Source organism: Ursus arctos, unplaced genomic scaffold (assembly GCF_023065955.2).
Source record: "Ursus arctos isolate Adak ecotype North America unplaced genomic scaffold, UrsArc2.0 scaffold_7, whole genome shotgun sequence".
In the NCBI taxonomy this organism is placed as follows: Eukaryota; Metazoa; Chordata; class Mammalia; order Carnivora; family Ursidae; genus Ursus; species Ursus arctos.
Genome location: NW_026623089.1, coordinates 69,944,378 through 69,962,180, shown reverse-complemented (window position 1 = coordinate 69,962,180; position 17,803 = coordinate 69,944,378). Strand labels below are relative to the sequence as shown.

At 47.1% G+C, this 17,803-nt stretch overlaps 1 protein-coding gene across 2 annotated transcripts; it reads left to right on the top strand.

Annotated features, from left to right (window-relative positions):
* Window positions 1-8,188: 8,188 nt before the first annotated feature.
* Window positions 8,189-13,710, top strand: IRF2BP2 (interferon regulatory factor 2 binding protein 2). 2 transcript variants are annotated; one of them, XM_026504145.4, is made up of 2 exons: window positions 8,189-9,358; window positions 9,989-13,710. In XM_026504145.4, exons 1-2 carry the CDS (start codon window positions 8,362-8,364, stop codon window positions 10,702-10,704), a joined length of 1,713 nt encoding a protein of 570 aa, XP_026359930.2. In that variant the 5' UTR covers window positions 8,189-8,361; the 3' UTR covers window positions 10,705-13,710. The 2 variants fall into 2 exon arrangements, with proteins under 2 accessions (XP_026359930.2, XP_026359929.2); XM_026504144.4 differs by having other exon boundaries at window positions 8,189-9,406.
* Window positions 13,711-17,803: the final 4,093 nt, after the last annotated feature.

Sequence of the window (17,803 nt, the reverse complement as noted above, 5' to 3'; positions counted from 1 at the left end):
CATTTTTGAAATAGATAGAATTTAAGAAACTTCATTAGGCTTTTTCCTAATCAGACCCAAATAAATGAAACACATACAGAAGGTTATGAATGTAATATTTCACTACAGTTAACAAATTTCAAAATATCAGGATTCCTAGAACTTATCCCCCCTAACATCCTTTATAAATTCAGTACAGAGCCAGCAGAGAAGCCGCACAGCTATAAGCAGAGGAATCCTGGGTGAGAATACAAAAAACCCCTCAAAACAAGTTTCCACATCCTTCTGATCTACCAGCCAAATGCCCGTCAGTGTGTGGAACAGTTTTTTGTTTTTCTCAACTGAGGTCCTCTTGAGTAATCTGAAGGGGCTGCCGATAGGATATTGAATCTTTGCCCATTTTGTATGAAGTATATACATATATACATAATCTTTACCCGTATATATATATATATATATATATTAAAATATATAAATATATTTAAAATAAAATAAGGCGGTCTCTTGTGGAAAGAAATATTTTCCGTAAGTCTTGAGACACTTTAATTGGGCATATTAATGCTGATACAGATGCTTTTGCCCTGGCTAACTTAAACTAAGTACAGACCGTGGCTTAGACACTCCTAGCCTGGGATCGGAGCCCAAACCAAGCAGACATAATGTTCTCAGATGATGTGATGATCTGGTAGCCACTTAACCTCACAACTTTATTTGGATGGCACAATGCCCCAAAATAATGGGCAGACACTCGCTGGTCATTTTTCTGCATTGTTTTGTGATGCCACGTGTGTCGGGCTTGGGTCTGTCAAATTCCCCCGTAGTCCCGTTAAATCGCCCAGCGTGGGAAGGGTCTGAGTAGAAATGGCATCGAGTTCAGCGCCTCCTCTCCTGGTACAGAGAAACGCCAGGCCCAGGCTGTCCCAGTGACCTGCGTCAGGAGATCTGCCAGGTGTGTGAACAGAACCCATGGTTCCTCGGCCACTTCCTGTGCAGGTATTTACATGTATGTAAAAAAGAACCTGGGAAGAAAACAGAAATAGGAGGTAGCCCACCAGTGGGCTAAAGAAAGAACTGCAGTCTGGGAAACGTGGCTTCTAGCTGTTGTTTACCTGCACGTTTTCTTTGAAGGCAAGGTCTTCATTGCCTTGGTGCCCCAATAAATTGAAAAAGGGAACGGACACGACGGCTTTGTCATGGTGAAGAAGAACGAATTGATCTGTTAACCCTGGAAAATGTTCAAAATCGAGCTCTCTCTGAAATGCTAAGAGATAGCCCCTAGGAAGTTTGCATGTGTTATAGTTCGCAGGCAAGTTTCAGCCGGGTTTCCTCACTTAGGAATTTGCTGGAAGGGCTGACAAGGCGGGCCAACAAGTCCATCAAAGTTCATCCGTACTTGCATTTTAGCTGTCTGTGACAAGCTTTTTAGTAAACACACTATATTTAGGCAGTTGCCCATTAGGAAATCTCTTTCTCTATTTCTGTCTACCAGTGGTCTTTTGTTGGGGCACAAACTCAGGCTGTCTGTCCCCACACAGCTGGAGTTAGTTTTCTTCTTCCCTGTGTCAACTCAGCTCTGAGTGTGAATCTTAATTGTCTCGATGGTTTTGCACTCCCCTTGGCAAACAGGCATTGCCGTGTGGGCACAGGAGCGGATGTGCCCATGCGGACGCGCACTTACTCCGATTAATAAATGACAGCCCACCATGAGCCTTTTAAATTTTTCTTTTTTTTTCCTTCTGCAGGGAGCTCTCTGTGACTCCTCTGTACATAAAACTGACCACACACACCAAAAAAACGGAGAAATAATTTTACAGTTAAACATTTAGATCTTTGGGTATTATTTGAATCTCACCTATACACATAAAATAATTGTTTTAAATGACAATACTACTTTTTTTTTTCCTGTTCTATTCTTTGTTGTGGAGAAGCTGTTGGGTTGGCCCCTAGTGCTTCTTTGGGAAGAACTGTTCTAGCGTGTTCCATGGAGGGGGGTAAGTTCAGGGTCTCCCTACATTGCCATCTTGGATTGGAACTCCTTCTTCTACTTCTTCTTCTTTTTTGTTTGTTTTTTGTTTCTAAACACATTAGACTAGAGCAAGTAAGCCACCAGCACAGATTATTGAAACCCCATTGGTAAAGGCCAAATTTTCCCACTGATTGGCATTCTTTTACAAAATATATTTTCAGCTTGTCAAGAGAAAGTCAGTCTAGTTCATATTGGCTCACTTCTTTTTCATAAGAAATACAAACAATGACAACGAAAGCCTATTTGGAATAAGTTATGATCATTTTGCTTCCTATAGGCCCTTTACAACCATGAAAGGCTATGGAATATCTGACTTGACTTTTTTTTTTTTATTTTTTCTTTTCAGGGCCCCCTAGCCCCTTGTATTTATTTGTCTGAGTGCAAAGTAGCTAGGATTGGAATCCTCTAACAGAAATTAAACGATTTCATGAGATTTTCCTTTTTGTTTTTAAGAAAACACGTCATATGGGGCTGGAGGTACAGTATTCCAATTTGGTGACTGCCCAAACCATATCCTCACCCAACTAAATCCCAGAATGGACGTCTTTTATCCTACCACCAACATTGATTTTCATCTAAGGTTCACAAAGACCAGCACAAAATAGCTTGCCATTTAAGGAGTCCCATCCCAGGCATGGCGTGGTGGCAACTGTCTCTCATCTCTACCATCTCCCTCTATCTGTTGTGATTGTTTGCTGTTCTTTGCATTGCATGTCCTGTGAACTATCCTAGAATTGCTTTTTTTCCCCCTATAAATATAGATAGAGATTGGCACATCTTAACATTCTTTTTGTTAACACTCACAAATGTTAACACTCTCTTGCTAGGTTTCTACACTGTGCTTACATGATTTTTTTTTTTTTTATTCAAAATGCGAGTAGAATCTTCTAGACTACATCATTAGGCAACAGGACTCATATCTGGATTTCAGTTCTGACACCTTTAATGCTACTGTAGGCAAATCACTTAATCTTTCAACACCTTAGGTTTTGGTTTCTGAAAAAGAATGACAAGATAATAGAATTTGTGATTGAAATATCTTTTTTGAATGTCCATATGAAAGGTATAATAAACACAAAGTGATCATATGATCCTTAACCTTTTAGAATTGCAACATCTTCCATTTTTTCAGTCCCCTTACTACTGAAAGGGTATGCAGGAAAGTCACATTTTAAGTAGGTAAGCTAGTGAAAGAAAATTAACCATCTCAATAATTTCAAACATTATCCTTGAAGTTAGTTCACTATTTTGTCAGCATCTTCCTAGTGATATCTTTAAAAGGATTTTGGCGAGTGTCTTAAATATCCGTTAAACCCGCATTCAGACATTTTTCCAGAAAAGTACATTTCATCATGCTCTTTCCAAAAAGTCAATAGGAGGGTTCTGGCAGCAAATGGCTGTTGAATCCCTTCCAGTTCTCCTACAAATTTCCTTGCAGACTGAGCGAGTGTGTGACCTCAATCTCTCCTTTGTCTGTATTTTTCACTTAGCTCTTTAAATTCTGACACAGTAAGTAGTTAGCCTACATCAAGACCCCAATTTTTACTCTAAATGGGGACCTATACATATGTTTACACATAGGCTGGTGACTAACAGCTTCTGTGTATAATATGCGGGTGATTAAGAGCTCCTGTGATTTTATTTGGCCTGATTCTTAGACCCTCCACAGAGAGTTTATCTCCTCCACATGCAAAAGTCTCTTTAATATCCGAATGCTTTCTGTGCACAGGGGAGGCAGGCTGCAGGGAGAGGTCAAACAGAGGGAAAGTATTTCTAAAAAAAGTGTATTTGCAATTTGAAAACCAGTAGAACTCTCATAAAATGCTATTTCTTAGAAGAAAGGCTCTCCTATCTACTACAGAAGGTTCATTTGTGTCATGACTCTCCATAGTACGTATAGATGTATTGACATTAACAGATACGTTCAAGTCCATATTTATAATTTTTTTTAAAGTAGAAAAGCCCTGAGTAGCACATGCACTCTTCCAATCTCATGGCAATTTTGCCCAAGTACAAGGAGCTGAGGATGTTATCCACAGACATCCAAATGACATGGGGCTGCCTTTTTTTCCTCCTCCAAATATGCCAGGGTCAGAGTTTAAGAAGCTCTAGTACGGTTGCAACATCATGCTATTAATAGAACCTGCACTCTAAAGAATGAAGGCTGTGATTCCGCATGTGAATATAGGGTGAAGTGCATGAACTCAGCAGTCTCTAGGAATACCACCTCGTGGAGAGCACACACGTTGCAACCCTCCCCCAGCTGCGTGTCCTCAGGGCAGAGTTCCCTCAGGGTCCTCTGGAAGGAACCATGTTTTTTACACTGCCCTGTGGACTATCAGTACAGGGCTGTGGTATGTTAACAAGAGCATCTCCATGGGAGTAAGCTCCGGGGACCAGATTCAGATTTTAGATGTTTAATGCTCACACAGTGGAAACCCATGTAAATCGCAGTGTGGGGAGGGCAGATTTGTTCCACCCCGAGCTATTGCTCAGAACTGCTCAACCCTTTGGCTTAACATCCGATCACTTCCCTTATTCCTGTTTTTTGATGGTATCATACAGAATGGCTTTCCTTTTGCTCCTAAACTGTGGCTTTTTATTTTTAAAAAGTCTTCGAAATTAGAGCTGGAAAGGACTGTTGCTTCATCTAATCTTGGCAGAAGTGTTCCCCATAGAATATTTCCTTTAGTTCTTAAGACAAATTGCAGCATTTCAGCGTTCTGGTTAAAAGCCAGCCTCAACCCACCACCCCACCAACCCTTCATGCGGCATCCACCTGCCTGTCCACATATGAACGTGTAGGAGCTCCCTGCAGCCAACCTGGTAACCTTGACTCTGAGTGGCAAAGACTGTCATAATGCTCTTCTGAAAGGACCTGCAGCCTTAAGCAAGAGGGCAGAGTCTACGTGACTAAAACATACCAACTTCCTCTTTCATAAGTCATCACATGATGAACTACAATTACAATTCCTGCCTTGTCTCTGCGAATTGCAGACGCATTGCCTCACCCTAGAAACCCTGCTTCTGTGTGTGGAGGAGGCGGCTGTAGCTGCTGCAGCAGCCGCTTTGGAAGGGATCCAACTCCAGTCTGTGCCGGGAGGGAGGGCGGAGGGTGGAAGACGAAAACAAAGCTATGTTTACTTAGCATAGATCGATAAAGCTGCTTCGGAGCTACATGAAAGGCCAGGCAGCATGAAAGACTTTTGATACAATATAAGGAATTGCTGCCCCGGATCCAGTGCCAGCCTTAACCCCCTTGATCCCGGAGCCTTTTATGGCAAGAGAGACCAGAACTGAAACAGCCTTTCCATTCTCCAGCAGGCATTTCATTAAGGAAGTTACAACAACTCGGTTTCGACATTAAACTCCTCGTGTGAAATAAAAAGGAAATGCCCTTCATTTGGAGAAGAAAAGCTCCGTTCTACAAGAATCCTTACTTAGTCCCTCTCAAGGCAGAATTTGTATCTCAGTATTTCTATTTTGGGATGGAATGGCAGGCTCTCCCTTGAGGGTATTACAGTACCAGCTTGCAGGTAAATGAGTATAATTAGGCCATGGCTCTAACACAGGAGGTTTTTTTGGTTTTTTGTTTGTTTGGTTTTTAATGTTCCAGTCACTGCCTAGTGGGGGCCATCTCTTGGGGATGTTCAGATGGCTAGTCTCTCTGCAGCACAAAGACTGGACTTCCTCCACTTTGGGCAGTGGCCCAGAGAGAGAAGTCACGTGCTACAATGAGTGGCACAGGGTCTCCATGGAGAGTGACCAGAGGGACAGGTCCCGAAAGACGTTCCAGGCAGCAGGTACCAGGAGTGACCAAGCCCACTGGCACCAGCTGCTCCAGGGAAGGATCTGGGCAGGCCCACTTCTCCCAGCTGGAAGAGGGTGAGGCAGGATTGCAATTGCAAGCAAGATCCGGGAACAGATGGGGAGACCTTTATGGCAAGCACACCTTCTCTGGAAATCCCCAAGAGAAGACATGCAGGGTTGGCCTGTAAAAGCATTTAGGTCTGGCATTACGTTTTCTGTGCCACTTTCGAACAGGTTTCTTCATGTGCTTTAGGCAGCTCCCTCCACTGCTTTGCTGAGGGTGTTTTTCCTCTTCGTTGTGGTTAATCCTTTGAAGCAACCTGGCATTTTCAATAGCAACAACTAGAGAGAAACGTCAGCAGGATTTTTTCTCTCTCCACCTACCAATCCAGTTGTAGGAAAGATAATATAATTAGTACCCTGTTCTTCCCACACTTAACCAGCCCATTCCAGTCTCGGGGAGCGATGTGGGCCTGTTTTCCAACAAAAGAAGCTCCAAAGGGCCGCCCTTACGGAGTTGATGTGTCTAAGTCCCAACTGAGAGTGACTAAGCCCCCGTCTATTAGTCAGTAAGACTAACGACCAGCCAAAAGTGATTTACCATAACACACACCAGCTCCTCCTCCTGATAAAAGTGTGAAACTCGAGTGCTCACTTCAGTCTGGGTACAGTCTGCGGCTGCCAACAGTGGCAGAGCAGGCTCTGCGGCCTCACCCCGCCTTCGAGCCAGGCGGGTTTGCACGCACCAGGGGCTACCCTGGCCTCGGCTGCGCCGTCGGTCCCGCCCCCCTACGGCGCCGGGGACTTCAGCCGACGGCCCGGCCCCGCGCGACAGCTGCCTGCGGGGCCCACGGGCCGGCCCGCCAGCCACCCCCGCGGCCTGCGCGGACCCCAACGCCCGCGCCCCGCGCCACCTCCAGCCCAAGTTTGGTGCCGGGGGCGGGGCCTGGAGGCCCACTGTTGCCGGAGGGGGCGGAGCCTGCGCGGTGACGCGACCGCGCTGGCCGTAGACCCCGGATCCCTGGAATGTGCGTTCGTTCAATGAGGCCGCCAGTGCCAGCGGCGCCGAGTCACGTCCGCGCGGAGCGTGCGCACTGGGCGGCGGCGGCGCACGCGGATCCGCGGTTCTGCGCCCACGTCACGCGCCCGCTCCGCGGTCCTACATAAGGCGGCTGGGTCCTCTGGCACCGCGAGGACCCCCGCTGCGCAGGGCAGGCTGGTGCTGGGGAAGAGGGGAGGGCGGGGCTGAGAGGAAGTCTTGGTGTTTGCAAGGGGTACCGCGCTCCCGCCCCCGTCCGGGAGGGCTCCGCCGAACGGCGTGTGGACGCAGTTCCAGGCTTGGGAACAGTCAGACTTCTCTGTTAGTAAAACTTAAGGGCACCGCCGGCGCGTGTGTCCTTCCCAGACAAATGCGAGTGTGAAAGCACTTAGTGGAGTTCAAACGTAACTCCTTAAAAAACAAAACAAAACTGTGAACCACGCTAGATTTAAAATCCCCATCCTCAAGAGACTGACAGCACCAAGTCACAAAGTGGTGTTGCTTTTAAAAACACGAGCATTAGCACAATGTGGCCCAAACGTTCTGGAGGGGAGGAACGGTGACCGAGTAGTGCAGGCAGCTGAGCGGCTGGAGGGAAGCAAACCACGCTTGCACCGCCTTCACCTCGGGGACACCGGTCGCGGCGCGGACGGGCGGCGCTGCCTCGCGGGCGGGCGCCGCGGAGCCGGCTCTCCCGGCAGCGCTCGTTCTCCCTCCGCGCGGGGGGAGGGGGAGGGCGCGAGCGCGGGGGAGGGCGGGCGCGCGCGCGAGGGGAGGGGGCCCGCGCAGGCGCCGTGCGAGGCTGTCGAAGAATCAAGTCTGTAGAAGTGGAGCGGCCGCGGCGGCAGCAGCAGCAGCGACGGCGGCGGCAGAGCTGAGGAGGGCTGGGCGCTGACGCGGGCGCTGGAGAGCGGCGATTCCAGGAGCTGTGAGAGAGCAGCGGAGCGACCCGGGGCCCGCGCCGCGCCCGTGCTCCAAGCCGGCCGCTGCCGCCGCCTCGGCGCGGCATGCCCCGCCGCTCGGGCTGAGCCTGCCCCGGCGGCCGCCCCCCGCCCCCCGCCCCCCCGGCCTCCCCGCCCCCCGCCCCGCACTCCGCGCCGGCCGCCGCCGCGACCTGCTGCGCTCTCCCGCGCCCGCGCGGCCCGTCTTCGCCCCGGTCTGGAGGCCGGCCGCGGCCCCGGCCGAGCTCCCGCCGCCGCCGCGCCCGCCTCGCCGCGCCGCCCCGCCGCCCGCCCGCGCCCGCGCCGGCCGGGGGGACGTGCTGCCGCGGCTGCAGCCCCTCGCCCCGCGCCCGCCGCCCCTCGTGCCCCGGGGGCGCTGCGCGGGCGCCGAGCCTTCGCGGGCTTTGCCGCCGCCGCCGCCGCCTCTGCGGCCGCCGCCGCCGCTGGTGGGGGAGACGCGGGGTTGGGGGGGGAGGAGGGCGCGCGTGGTGCCGGCGGGGAGCGGCGGCGCCCCCTCCTCCTCCTCCTCCTCCTCCTCCACCTCCAGCGCCGCGGGCTCCTCGGACATGGCCGCGGCGGTGGCGGTGGCGGCCGCGTCCCGGCGGCAGTCGTGCTACCTGTGTGACCTGCCCCGCATGCCCTGGGCCATGATCTGGGACTTCACGGAGCCCGTGTGCCGCGGCTGCGTCAACTACGAGGGCGCCGACCGCGTCGAGTTCGTCATCGAGACGGCGCGGCAGCTCAAGCGGGCGCACGGCTGCTTCCCGGAGGGCCGCTCCCCGCCCGGCGCCGCGGCCCCCGCCACCGCCAAGCCGCCACCGCTCTCGGCCAAGGACATCCTCCTGCAGCAGCAGCAGCTGGGCCACGGCGGCCCCGAGGCGACCCCGCGCGCCCCGCAGGCCCTGGAGCGCTACCCCCTGGCGGCCGCCGCCGAGCGGCCCCCGCGCCTCGGCTCCGACTTTGGCGGCAGCCGCCCGGCCGCGGGCCTGGCCCAGCCGCCGACGCCGCAGCCACCGCCCGTGAACGGCATCCTGGTGCCCAACGGCTTCTCCAAGCTGGAGGAGCCCCCGGAGCTGAATCGCCAGAGCCCGAATCCGCGGCGCGGGCACGCCGTGCCGCCCACCCTGGTGCCGCTCATGAACGGCTCGGCCACGCCGCTGCCTGCCGCGCTGGGCCTTAGCGGCCGCGCCGCCGCCTCGCTGGCCGCCGTCTCGGGGGCCGCGGCCGCGGGCCTGGGCTCGGCGCAGCCCGCCGAACTGAGCTCGCACAAGCGGCCAGCGTCCGTGTCGAGCAGCGCGGCCGTGGAGCACGAGCAGCGCGAGGCGGCGGCCAAGGAGAAGCAGCCGCCGCCGCCCTCGCACCGCGGCGCGACCGACAGCCTGGCCACCGCGGCCGGGGCCACCGAGCTGGGCGCCGAGGGCGCGAGCAAAGGCCGCGGGCCGGGAGAGCAGGACTGGGTCAACAGGCCCAAGACCGTGCGAGACACGCTGCTGGCGCTGCACCAGCACGGCCACTCGGGGCCCTTCGAGAGCAAGTTTAAGAAGGAGCCGGCCCTGACTGCAGGCAGGTTGTTGGGTTTCGAGGCCAACGGGGCCAACGGGTCTAAAGCAGGTAGGGGCGGCTGTGGAGTGAGGGGACCTAGGGGAGAAAGGGGGACGCAGAGCAGAGGAGGGGGTGTTCTTTCTATTCACCCTTCTGCCCCAGCCCAGAAACAACAAACACCCAACTTCCTGATCTGCCTGAGGCGGAACCAGTGCTTAGTGGCAACGTGTTCATGTGCTGAAGCAGCATAACAGAGATGAGTCAGACTGGGCTGATAGGCACTGACACAGGGTTTTCCTTTCCCAGCACATTCTTGGATGGGAGCGCGAGGGCACCAGCCACCTTTTAACCTGTTAGGGGACGTTAGCAATCGTATGCACAGTTCAACCTGGGTACCTGCATGCATGTGTAAAAACAGGCTGTTACATAGGTGCTGTGTTCTGTGGCTTTTAAAATCCAGCCTCAGGGCCCCATAAGTCTTAAGTGTTGTGAGTTGCACGTGCGCTTGAAACTCGTGAGATTTTCTATACAAGCTTTAAGAGAATAGAAATTCTTTAGTGAGTCTTGTTTTGTGTCAGTAAAAGAAATGGCCTTTTCAGTGCACATCCATTTATTTATTTTTTCCCTTTTCTTCCCCCCCGCCCCAACCAGTTGCAAGAACAGCAAGGAAAAGAAAGCCTTCTCCAGAACCAGAAGGTGAAGTTGGGCCCCCTAAGATCAATGGAGAGGCACAGCCATGGCTGTCCACACCCACAGAAGGGCTCAAGATCCCCATTACTCCTACATCCTCTTTTGTGTCTCCACCACCACCCACTGCCTCACCTCATTCCAACCGGACCACACCGCCTGAAGCGGCTCAGAATGGCCAGTCGCCCATGGCCGCCCTGATCTTAGTAGCAGACAATGCAGGGGGCAGTCATGCCTCGAAAGATGCCAACCAGGTTCACTCCACTACCAGGAGGAATAGCAGCAGTCCACCCTCTCCGTCCTCTATGAACCAAAGAAGGCTAGGCCCCAGAGAGGTGGGGGGCCAGGCGGCAGGCAGCACAGGAGGACTGGAGCCAGTGCACCCTGCCAGCCTCCCAGACTCTTCTCTGGCAGCCAGCGCCCCTCTGTGCTGCACCCTCTGCCACGAGCGGCTGGAGGACACCCACTTTGTGCAGTGCCCGTCTGTCCCTTCGCACAAGTTCTGCTTCCCTTGCTCCAGACAAAGCATCAAACAGCAGGGAGCTAGTGGAGAGGTCTATTGTCCCAGTGGGGAAAAATGCCCTCTTGTGGGCTCCAATGTCCCCTGGGCCTTTATGCAAGGGGAAATTGCAACCATCCTTGCTGGAGATGTGAAAGTGAAAAAAGAGAGAGACTCGTGACTTTCCGGTTTCAGAAAAACCTGATGATTACCCTTAACTAAAACTGCTTGAATTGTGTATATATCTCCATATATATATATATATATATATATATATATATATATATACACACACACACACACTCACACATATATATATATATATATATCCAAGACAAGGGAAATGTAGACTTCATAAACATGGCTGTATAATTTTGATTTTTTTGAATACATTGTGTTTCTATATTTTTTTTGACGACAAAAGGTATGTACTTATAAAGGCATTTTCTTCTTTTGTTAATGTTATTAGCATATCTTTGTGCTTTATTATCCTGGTGACAGTTACCGTTCAATGTAGGCTGTGACTTGCGCTGCTTTTTTAGAGCACTTGGCAAATCCGAAATGCTTCTAGCTGTATTTGTATGCACTTATTTTAAAAAGAAAAAAAAAAGCCAAATACATTTTCTGACATTGTAAGATTGCCTTACTGTCTGTTATTCCTTATTGCTGGCCCTTCTCTCAGGCTGGAGGCCAGTTGGTGGAGAAGGAAAGGGAATGAGCGAAGGGGGCACTGTTGTGAAGTGGGCGGCATGCCACTGAGAAATGTCACCAAGTTTACCCCAAAACATTGTCCTCTCAGAGTAGTAGGAAAATAGATTTTGAATCTTTCTCTGTTTTGTTCTTAAAGTTCAGTTGTTGGGATATTGATGACTGCCTGAGAGTTGCTGCTGAGAGATTTTCAGGACTGTGTGGTTTTGGGGGGGGAGGGGGAGTTTTTTGTTGTTTTTTTTTTTAAAGGCAAAGTTGACCACTGTTCACTGCCCACGTGATCAGTTGTAGGATTACAATGCTGCATGCTAGTTGGTTACATAATACACAATTCAGTGACTGAAGACGGTGGTAATGGATGGTGGTGTGTACAAGATGGCACTGCCATCTTTGAACAGAGCCTGGCTCTGCAGCGCCACTTCATCTTTTTTAAACACCCTAGAGCTCTGTTTGTTGTTGGTGGTGTCGTTTCCTTTAAAAAGAGTCGCAAGAGAAGTTACAGTTCAGGTGAACTTGGAGATTGTGGGATTGGTTTCGTTTCTGTTTTGTGTTTCGTTTTGTTTTTTTATCATTTACCTGTAGTGCTATTGCTGTTGGTACTATCACCTACACCCCGTTTCTAGTGAGTGCTAAATACAGTATGGTACAATGACAGTAACAGCGCGTGGTGCTGCCAGGACTGCCCGTGGGCATATCAGTGACAGCCCAGATGGGGGTGGAGGAAACCTGTAATTTCCTTCTTACATGTGTTTGAAATACCAAGTGAATAATACTGTTCTTCTGGAAAAAAAAAAAAAAAAGATAAACTAGTGAAAATTAAAGAAAGGGTTTTAATAATAGGCAGGCCCCACCTCTCAAACTATTCTTAGAAACCTTTTGTAAACTAATTTCTTTTGATTACTATTTTGCATCAGTAAAATGATTTTTTTTAAACCAATAAATCATCTGTTATTAGAAATAGTTGTCTCACAGTGATACTGGTTTTTCTTTTGTGCTGTTACGATCTAACATTGACAGGAACACTATTTTAAATCCTTTTATGTTCAGGTGTTTGTAACTGGCCCTATAATTAGGCTGAATCATGGCTTCAAGGTCTACTACAACTTATGTGTATCGTTTACGACCTAGCTTCTATTTTAACTTGAAGATAGAGATTGTTACCCTCTTTGGATTCTTTTTGGTTACGTTTTTGTCTTTCTTTTTTAAATTGCTCAAATATTTTTTAATGGTCGAGTTATTAACACTTGAAAATCAGATACTGCACCAAATACAGTATTTTTTTTTTTTGTAGTGTTTTTAATGAGTGCACCTATTACTAATGCTCTGCAAATTCATGTTACCGGTCATTGTTATATTACAAACAGAGTTGCATGATTAACCAGTTTGTTGTTACACTTTTTTTTTTTAATTGGCTCATCTATGACTCAGATCAGACTGGTTTCTCTTATGTAAATGCACACATGCAGAAACACAGAGTCAATTTTACATGCCCATAAAGACGTGTAAAGAATTCAACTATTATGGTTTGTTGTATAAATGTGTATCTAAGCACTTTATTATAAACTGGAATTTGACCTCATAGATTTTACAAGTTGATCAGTCATTTGACCTAATTCGTGGTAGCTATCTGTATGCTTTGCAATCTCAATACAGATAAGCTTTCCAAAAAAGATTAATAAAGAACCATCCTGCTGTTTTGAATAAGTCTATCCAGCTGTGGAAAAGACAACGTATGGTTTCTCTGTGCTGGTGTTCAAGGAGGGGGGAGAATAGAAATAGCTTTAAAGGGTTGTGTATTGAGGTTACTCCCATTAAAATCTAAGGTCTGCATGAGTCTGCCTGGCCCTTGGGTGGCCTTCGTGGAAGGCTTGCAGCTGTAAAATGTTGATCCGGGTTATTTTTCTGGCATTCTCTTAAGTTAAAAAGTTAACACTGGGACACGGGTTTGATCTTTTGTTGTACCTGATGACAGTGCAGAGATTCTCCGCAGCTGGATAAAAAGGTCAGAAAGCTACTTCCTGTACACGGGCAGTATCAGATTTCAGATCCTAAATATTTCAGCTGTGCTTTTAATACTCAAAATATTAGGGGATGGGGTGTCAAAGCTTTCCCTTTTTGCTTTAACAATTTATAGAATTTAACAGATGTACTGTCTTTCATGTGGCCTCACATTAAAAGTTATGAGAACGTACACATGGTTTACAACTTTTACTATATACCTTTCCTTGGCCACCACGTATTTTTAAAGTGTGCCACCTTTTAACCTTTACTTTTTTTTTAAGTTGAAGGTGATACTTTTTCTATATATGATGAAATTCATGTCAGCTGAAGTGAGTGTAATCTCAGATATCTACATTATTATATTTTAAAATCACGCTATGGAAAAATCACCTGCATTCTGTCATTTGTCAGATTTACAGTATCTTTTTTTTTTCTTTAACTATTAGCATTAAATAAAGATAAAATTGGGAGCACTGAACATTTTCTGAGGCCTTTTCTAATTTTTTAAAGTCAGCTCAGAATGGCTATTGCTTTAATCACTAACGGCAATGTGACCAAAGGATGTGTGGGGTTGGGGTTGGGGTTTGGAACTGCAGGAGAAGAACAGGAGATAAAAGACTGCAGAACAAAAAGGCAACTGATGGTAGAAAAAAAAAAGTGCTAGGGACCGGGGGAAAGGGCAACTGGATAAGGGAAACAGATAAAGAGAAGAGCTGAACAAAGTACAGCCAGAAAGCACTTGTTTATTTTTCAACTTGCAGTAGAGCCAGCCACTCTGCAATCGTAGACTGGAAGGAAAAGATCCTGACAACACTGAAAAGGCTGTCGAGACATGGAGCTGCTCTCTGGAAAGCTTTGGAACGAAACAGCCATGTTGGGCTATGTGACTAAGGCAGTGAAGACAAAAGAGGGGGAAAATAGCCTACCTTTTGGAAAGCTTTGGAATAAAGTCAGAGCGAAAGCCAGGTGTGAGGTTTTGTGAGGTTTATTGACGTCCTGAAATCTGAATTTATAAATAAGAGATAAGAGGTGGGAAGCCCCAGCACACATTTGCAAGACATTGTAAGACAGTTCCTAGAGGTTTGCAGCCTTCACTCGTTTTATTGATCAATGGCTTGGCAGACTCTTAGGAAAGGAAGTTGTGAACCTGACAAAGAGTTTGAGGATAGGGTACACACAGACTATGTGTTTTAAACTAAACAGCAACCGTTAATGTGTAACCGAGTATATTATCAGTAGGGGTTGTCTGGTAACTTGGGGGACCCATCACTATGAGTGTGTCAATTTTTTTTATTAGTAGCCTGCTTAAGGCAGTTTTCAAGAAACTGTATTCTTAATAAGTTAATTATAGCTTATAATACACAACACGATGTTTCATTTAGTAATCAGGTTAAAAGAAATGTTGAACTATTCCTTTTTTTTTTAAACTTAAAACTGCTAAATTTTATTTTTAGTAAAATTTAAAAGACTGCAGCTTGCAGAAGTCATTTTTAAAATTTCAAAAGCTCCTCCCAAAGTAAACTTTAATGATTGCATTCAGTTTCCAGTTAAAAAAAACAAATAAACCAGACTCTTGATGTGGCAGATGTCTTTGTTTATTCCCCAAAGGAGGAAAAAAGTTAAAGGGAAAATACAGAACTCCTTTTAATTCCTAGACTGAAGTCCCTCGTTACTCAAAGTTGTTTTGCATATGATTTATAGATGGTTTTATTTGGTTAGTGAAGAGTAAAATGTTTCTCTTCCTGATTCCAAAGTGTATACGTGGAATCATTCAGAAAAATGTTCAGTCGTGTGTAGGCCACTAGAAGTCCTGAGTCACCCTCATTTGCTTGCCTTTTCTTCGTAGGGAACAGTGTGAGAAGACACGCCTTTCCTCTGTCACGGACCAAGGTCAGAGGCACCAATGAATGGAATACATATTTACCTACTTCATCATCTGGGGTTTTAGAAATGAGAGGCAGGGGTGGGGGATGCTGTTTAACTCCTTCAGTGCCACCGGTTAGGCCTCTGACAGCAACAGTATTGATTATAATAAAAAATTATGGCATAACTTCCCAGATTATTAATAATCTAAAGCCTTTGTTGCTGTTCCTGTTGACAGCCTGCATTTTCCTCCAGTTATGAACCCCTGGCAGTGATTTAAAAGACACGCCAATATACAAAGAGTCAATTCGTAAATTCAGAGGTCGGAAGGTAGAAAGTGACTGGATTTATGGATTATCTGTGGATTTCTCTATTAATCCCCAGATAAATCCATAATTAGGGATATCCGCACTATCCCTATTTACCATTAACTAATTCATACCTACTTAAACAGTGAACTTTGTTTTAACCCATTAGTCTGTTGTTACCTGCTCCTTCCCTGTGTCAATACAATTTCAAATGCTTGATTTTAAAAGACTTTACTTTTTAAATTCAAGGTATCATTTTTTTTAAATTATAGAATATGAAATCTACATCAGCACTGATCTTTGTCACAAACTATTGTGTTCTTCTGTATGGCACTAAGCAGCATAAACCAACCCATACAAACTACAGAAAAGGTATTTTAGGGGAAAAACGTATGCTATGGTCAAAATCATTTTTAGAGTCATGTAGACATTGGATCTTAAAGCTATTCTTTTATTTTGAATCTGAGAAACAATTGAGTAAAATCTCCTTACTAGAACAACCCTATTGGAATGGTATAAGCAGTTTTTTCTATAATACTGCTTTGAAAAAAATGTAGCCCTTTAAAACTCAAAAGTCTTCGTAAAATGAGTCTTCAGTGCACATCAAATTTATCACAAAGTCAGCCACGAAAATCCTCTAGGAGGTGATTTTCTTTTAGGTCAGACAAGGCCTGGATAAGAGACTACGGGATTCCTAGTTTAAATTGGAAGCTTCAATGCACTGGTTGATCTCATCTTTTGAATGGACGTTAGAAGTTGGATTGCATAATCGAAGAGCCTCCTCCAGCAGTTCAGTAGAAGCCCTTGATGCTGAGATAAGACATCCTATACAGAGTAATAATGTCCCATTTGAATATTTCTAAATATACTTTGCATTTTGGGGAAAATGAACTGTGTTATATAATCTGTAGAGCCCATCACTTAACCACGTTTACTTAGCAGTGACTATTGCGTTCTCTATATCACTACTACCAGTTAACATTCAGATGCCCACGAGGGGACAGGCATCACGCACAACCAAGGAGTCACGTGTTGTTGCGTAGGTACTCAGCAACTTCAGCAGATAAATATTTGGGTCATTGCATATTTCTCTGCCTTTTGGAAACTCTCTTTCCCATGATGGTTTGAAATCAAATAATTTGAACTGTTAATGTGGCTATTTATATTGACAGGAAAAATAAGTCCAGAAACACTTCATCAGAACTCAGGGCCTAAATTTGTTTTAATGTATAGTAAGAGTTCATTAAAAGTAAGTTTAAGGTATAATAAGAGCTTATTAAAAGAGCTTCAGATTACTGAGCTTTTACCTTCTTTTACTGTTTGATTTTAAAATATTAACCACAGCAGTAAGAGTTCTTCTGCATAGAAGTGAAACGTAGGAGTAGGGACGGCCTGGGTCTGAATAAATCAGCATTTTGTTGCACACAGCCTGGGCTTGGGTCCTCCCGTGTGCTCCAAAGACTGAGAAGGCTGCGTGCGCTGCAAAGCAGAACAGGCGCTGCGTGCCTCAACCCAGGATGAAAGCCTCTTACCTCTGTTTTTGTTATTTCTGCCTCCAAACAGCCATTCCGTTAACTTTTTTTTTTTTTTGGTGATAACAGATAAAGATTTATTGTACCCCATATACAACTGAAATCAGAATTTCACAGGAGGGTCACAGTCATTAGAGAAGTTTTGGAATACTATTCTCTTAATAAGCACCATATGGGTTGTCGCCCTTATTATTTGACACCTAGTAAGTAGGCACATCATTCCAGGCTTTGAACAGCTGAGAGTCTAGGCCCCAGCTCTCTTGGAGCTTAAAGACAATTCCACAGATAGGAAGGGGATGTCAGTTTGCTTGATGAAGGGCCCATCTGGAGGAAAGTTAACCCCGCGTCGGTTCCCTTGCACCAGTTTGGAAAGTATAGTTAGGGCTAAATCCTTACGTGGAGGATGGAGTCTCTTTCTAGAACTTCTATCTGAAACCTCAGTAGGACTCTGACACAGGAACACAGTCCGCAGTCTAAAGTGCTTGCACACAAGAAATTCATTACGCCCAGCATGCAACCGCCATGCATGAAAGGGGCCGCCGGACCTCAGTATCTTCCTACAAGTACCAAGAGGCCATTTGGAAACATATTGGCCCGGTCAAAATCGTCAAATTGTAGCTTTCTCTTTTTTTCACTTTTTTATTGTGGCTCACAGCGGCGTTTTTGAAAGGAAGAAAACAGCGGCCAGCGCTGCCAAGCCCTGTTTACTGGAGGGGAAGGAAAGGGGAGGAGGCTCCCTGCCTCTCCAGCAGCCTGCGTCAGGGCCTGCGCCCACGAGGAGACCTCGCTGCGGTTTCCAGCGCGGCACCCTGACTCACGCCGCGCCCGTGTTTATTTATTCCAGAACTTCTGCCGGGGCCGCCGGCGC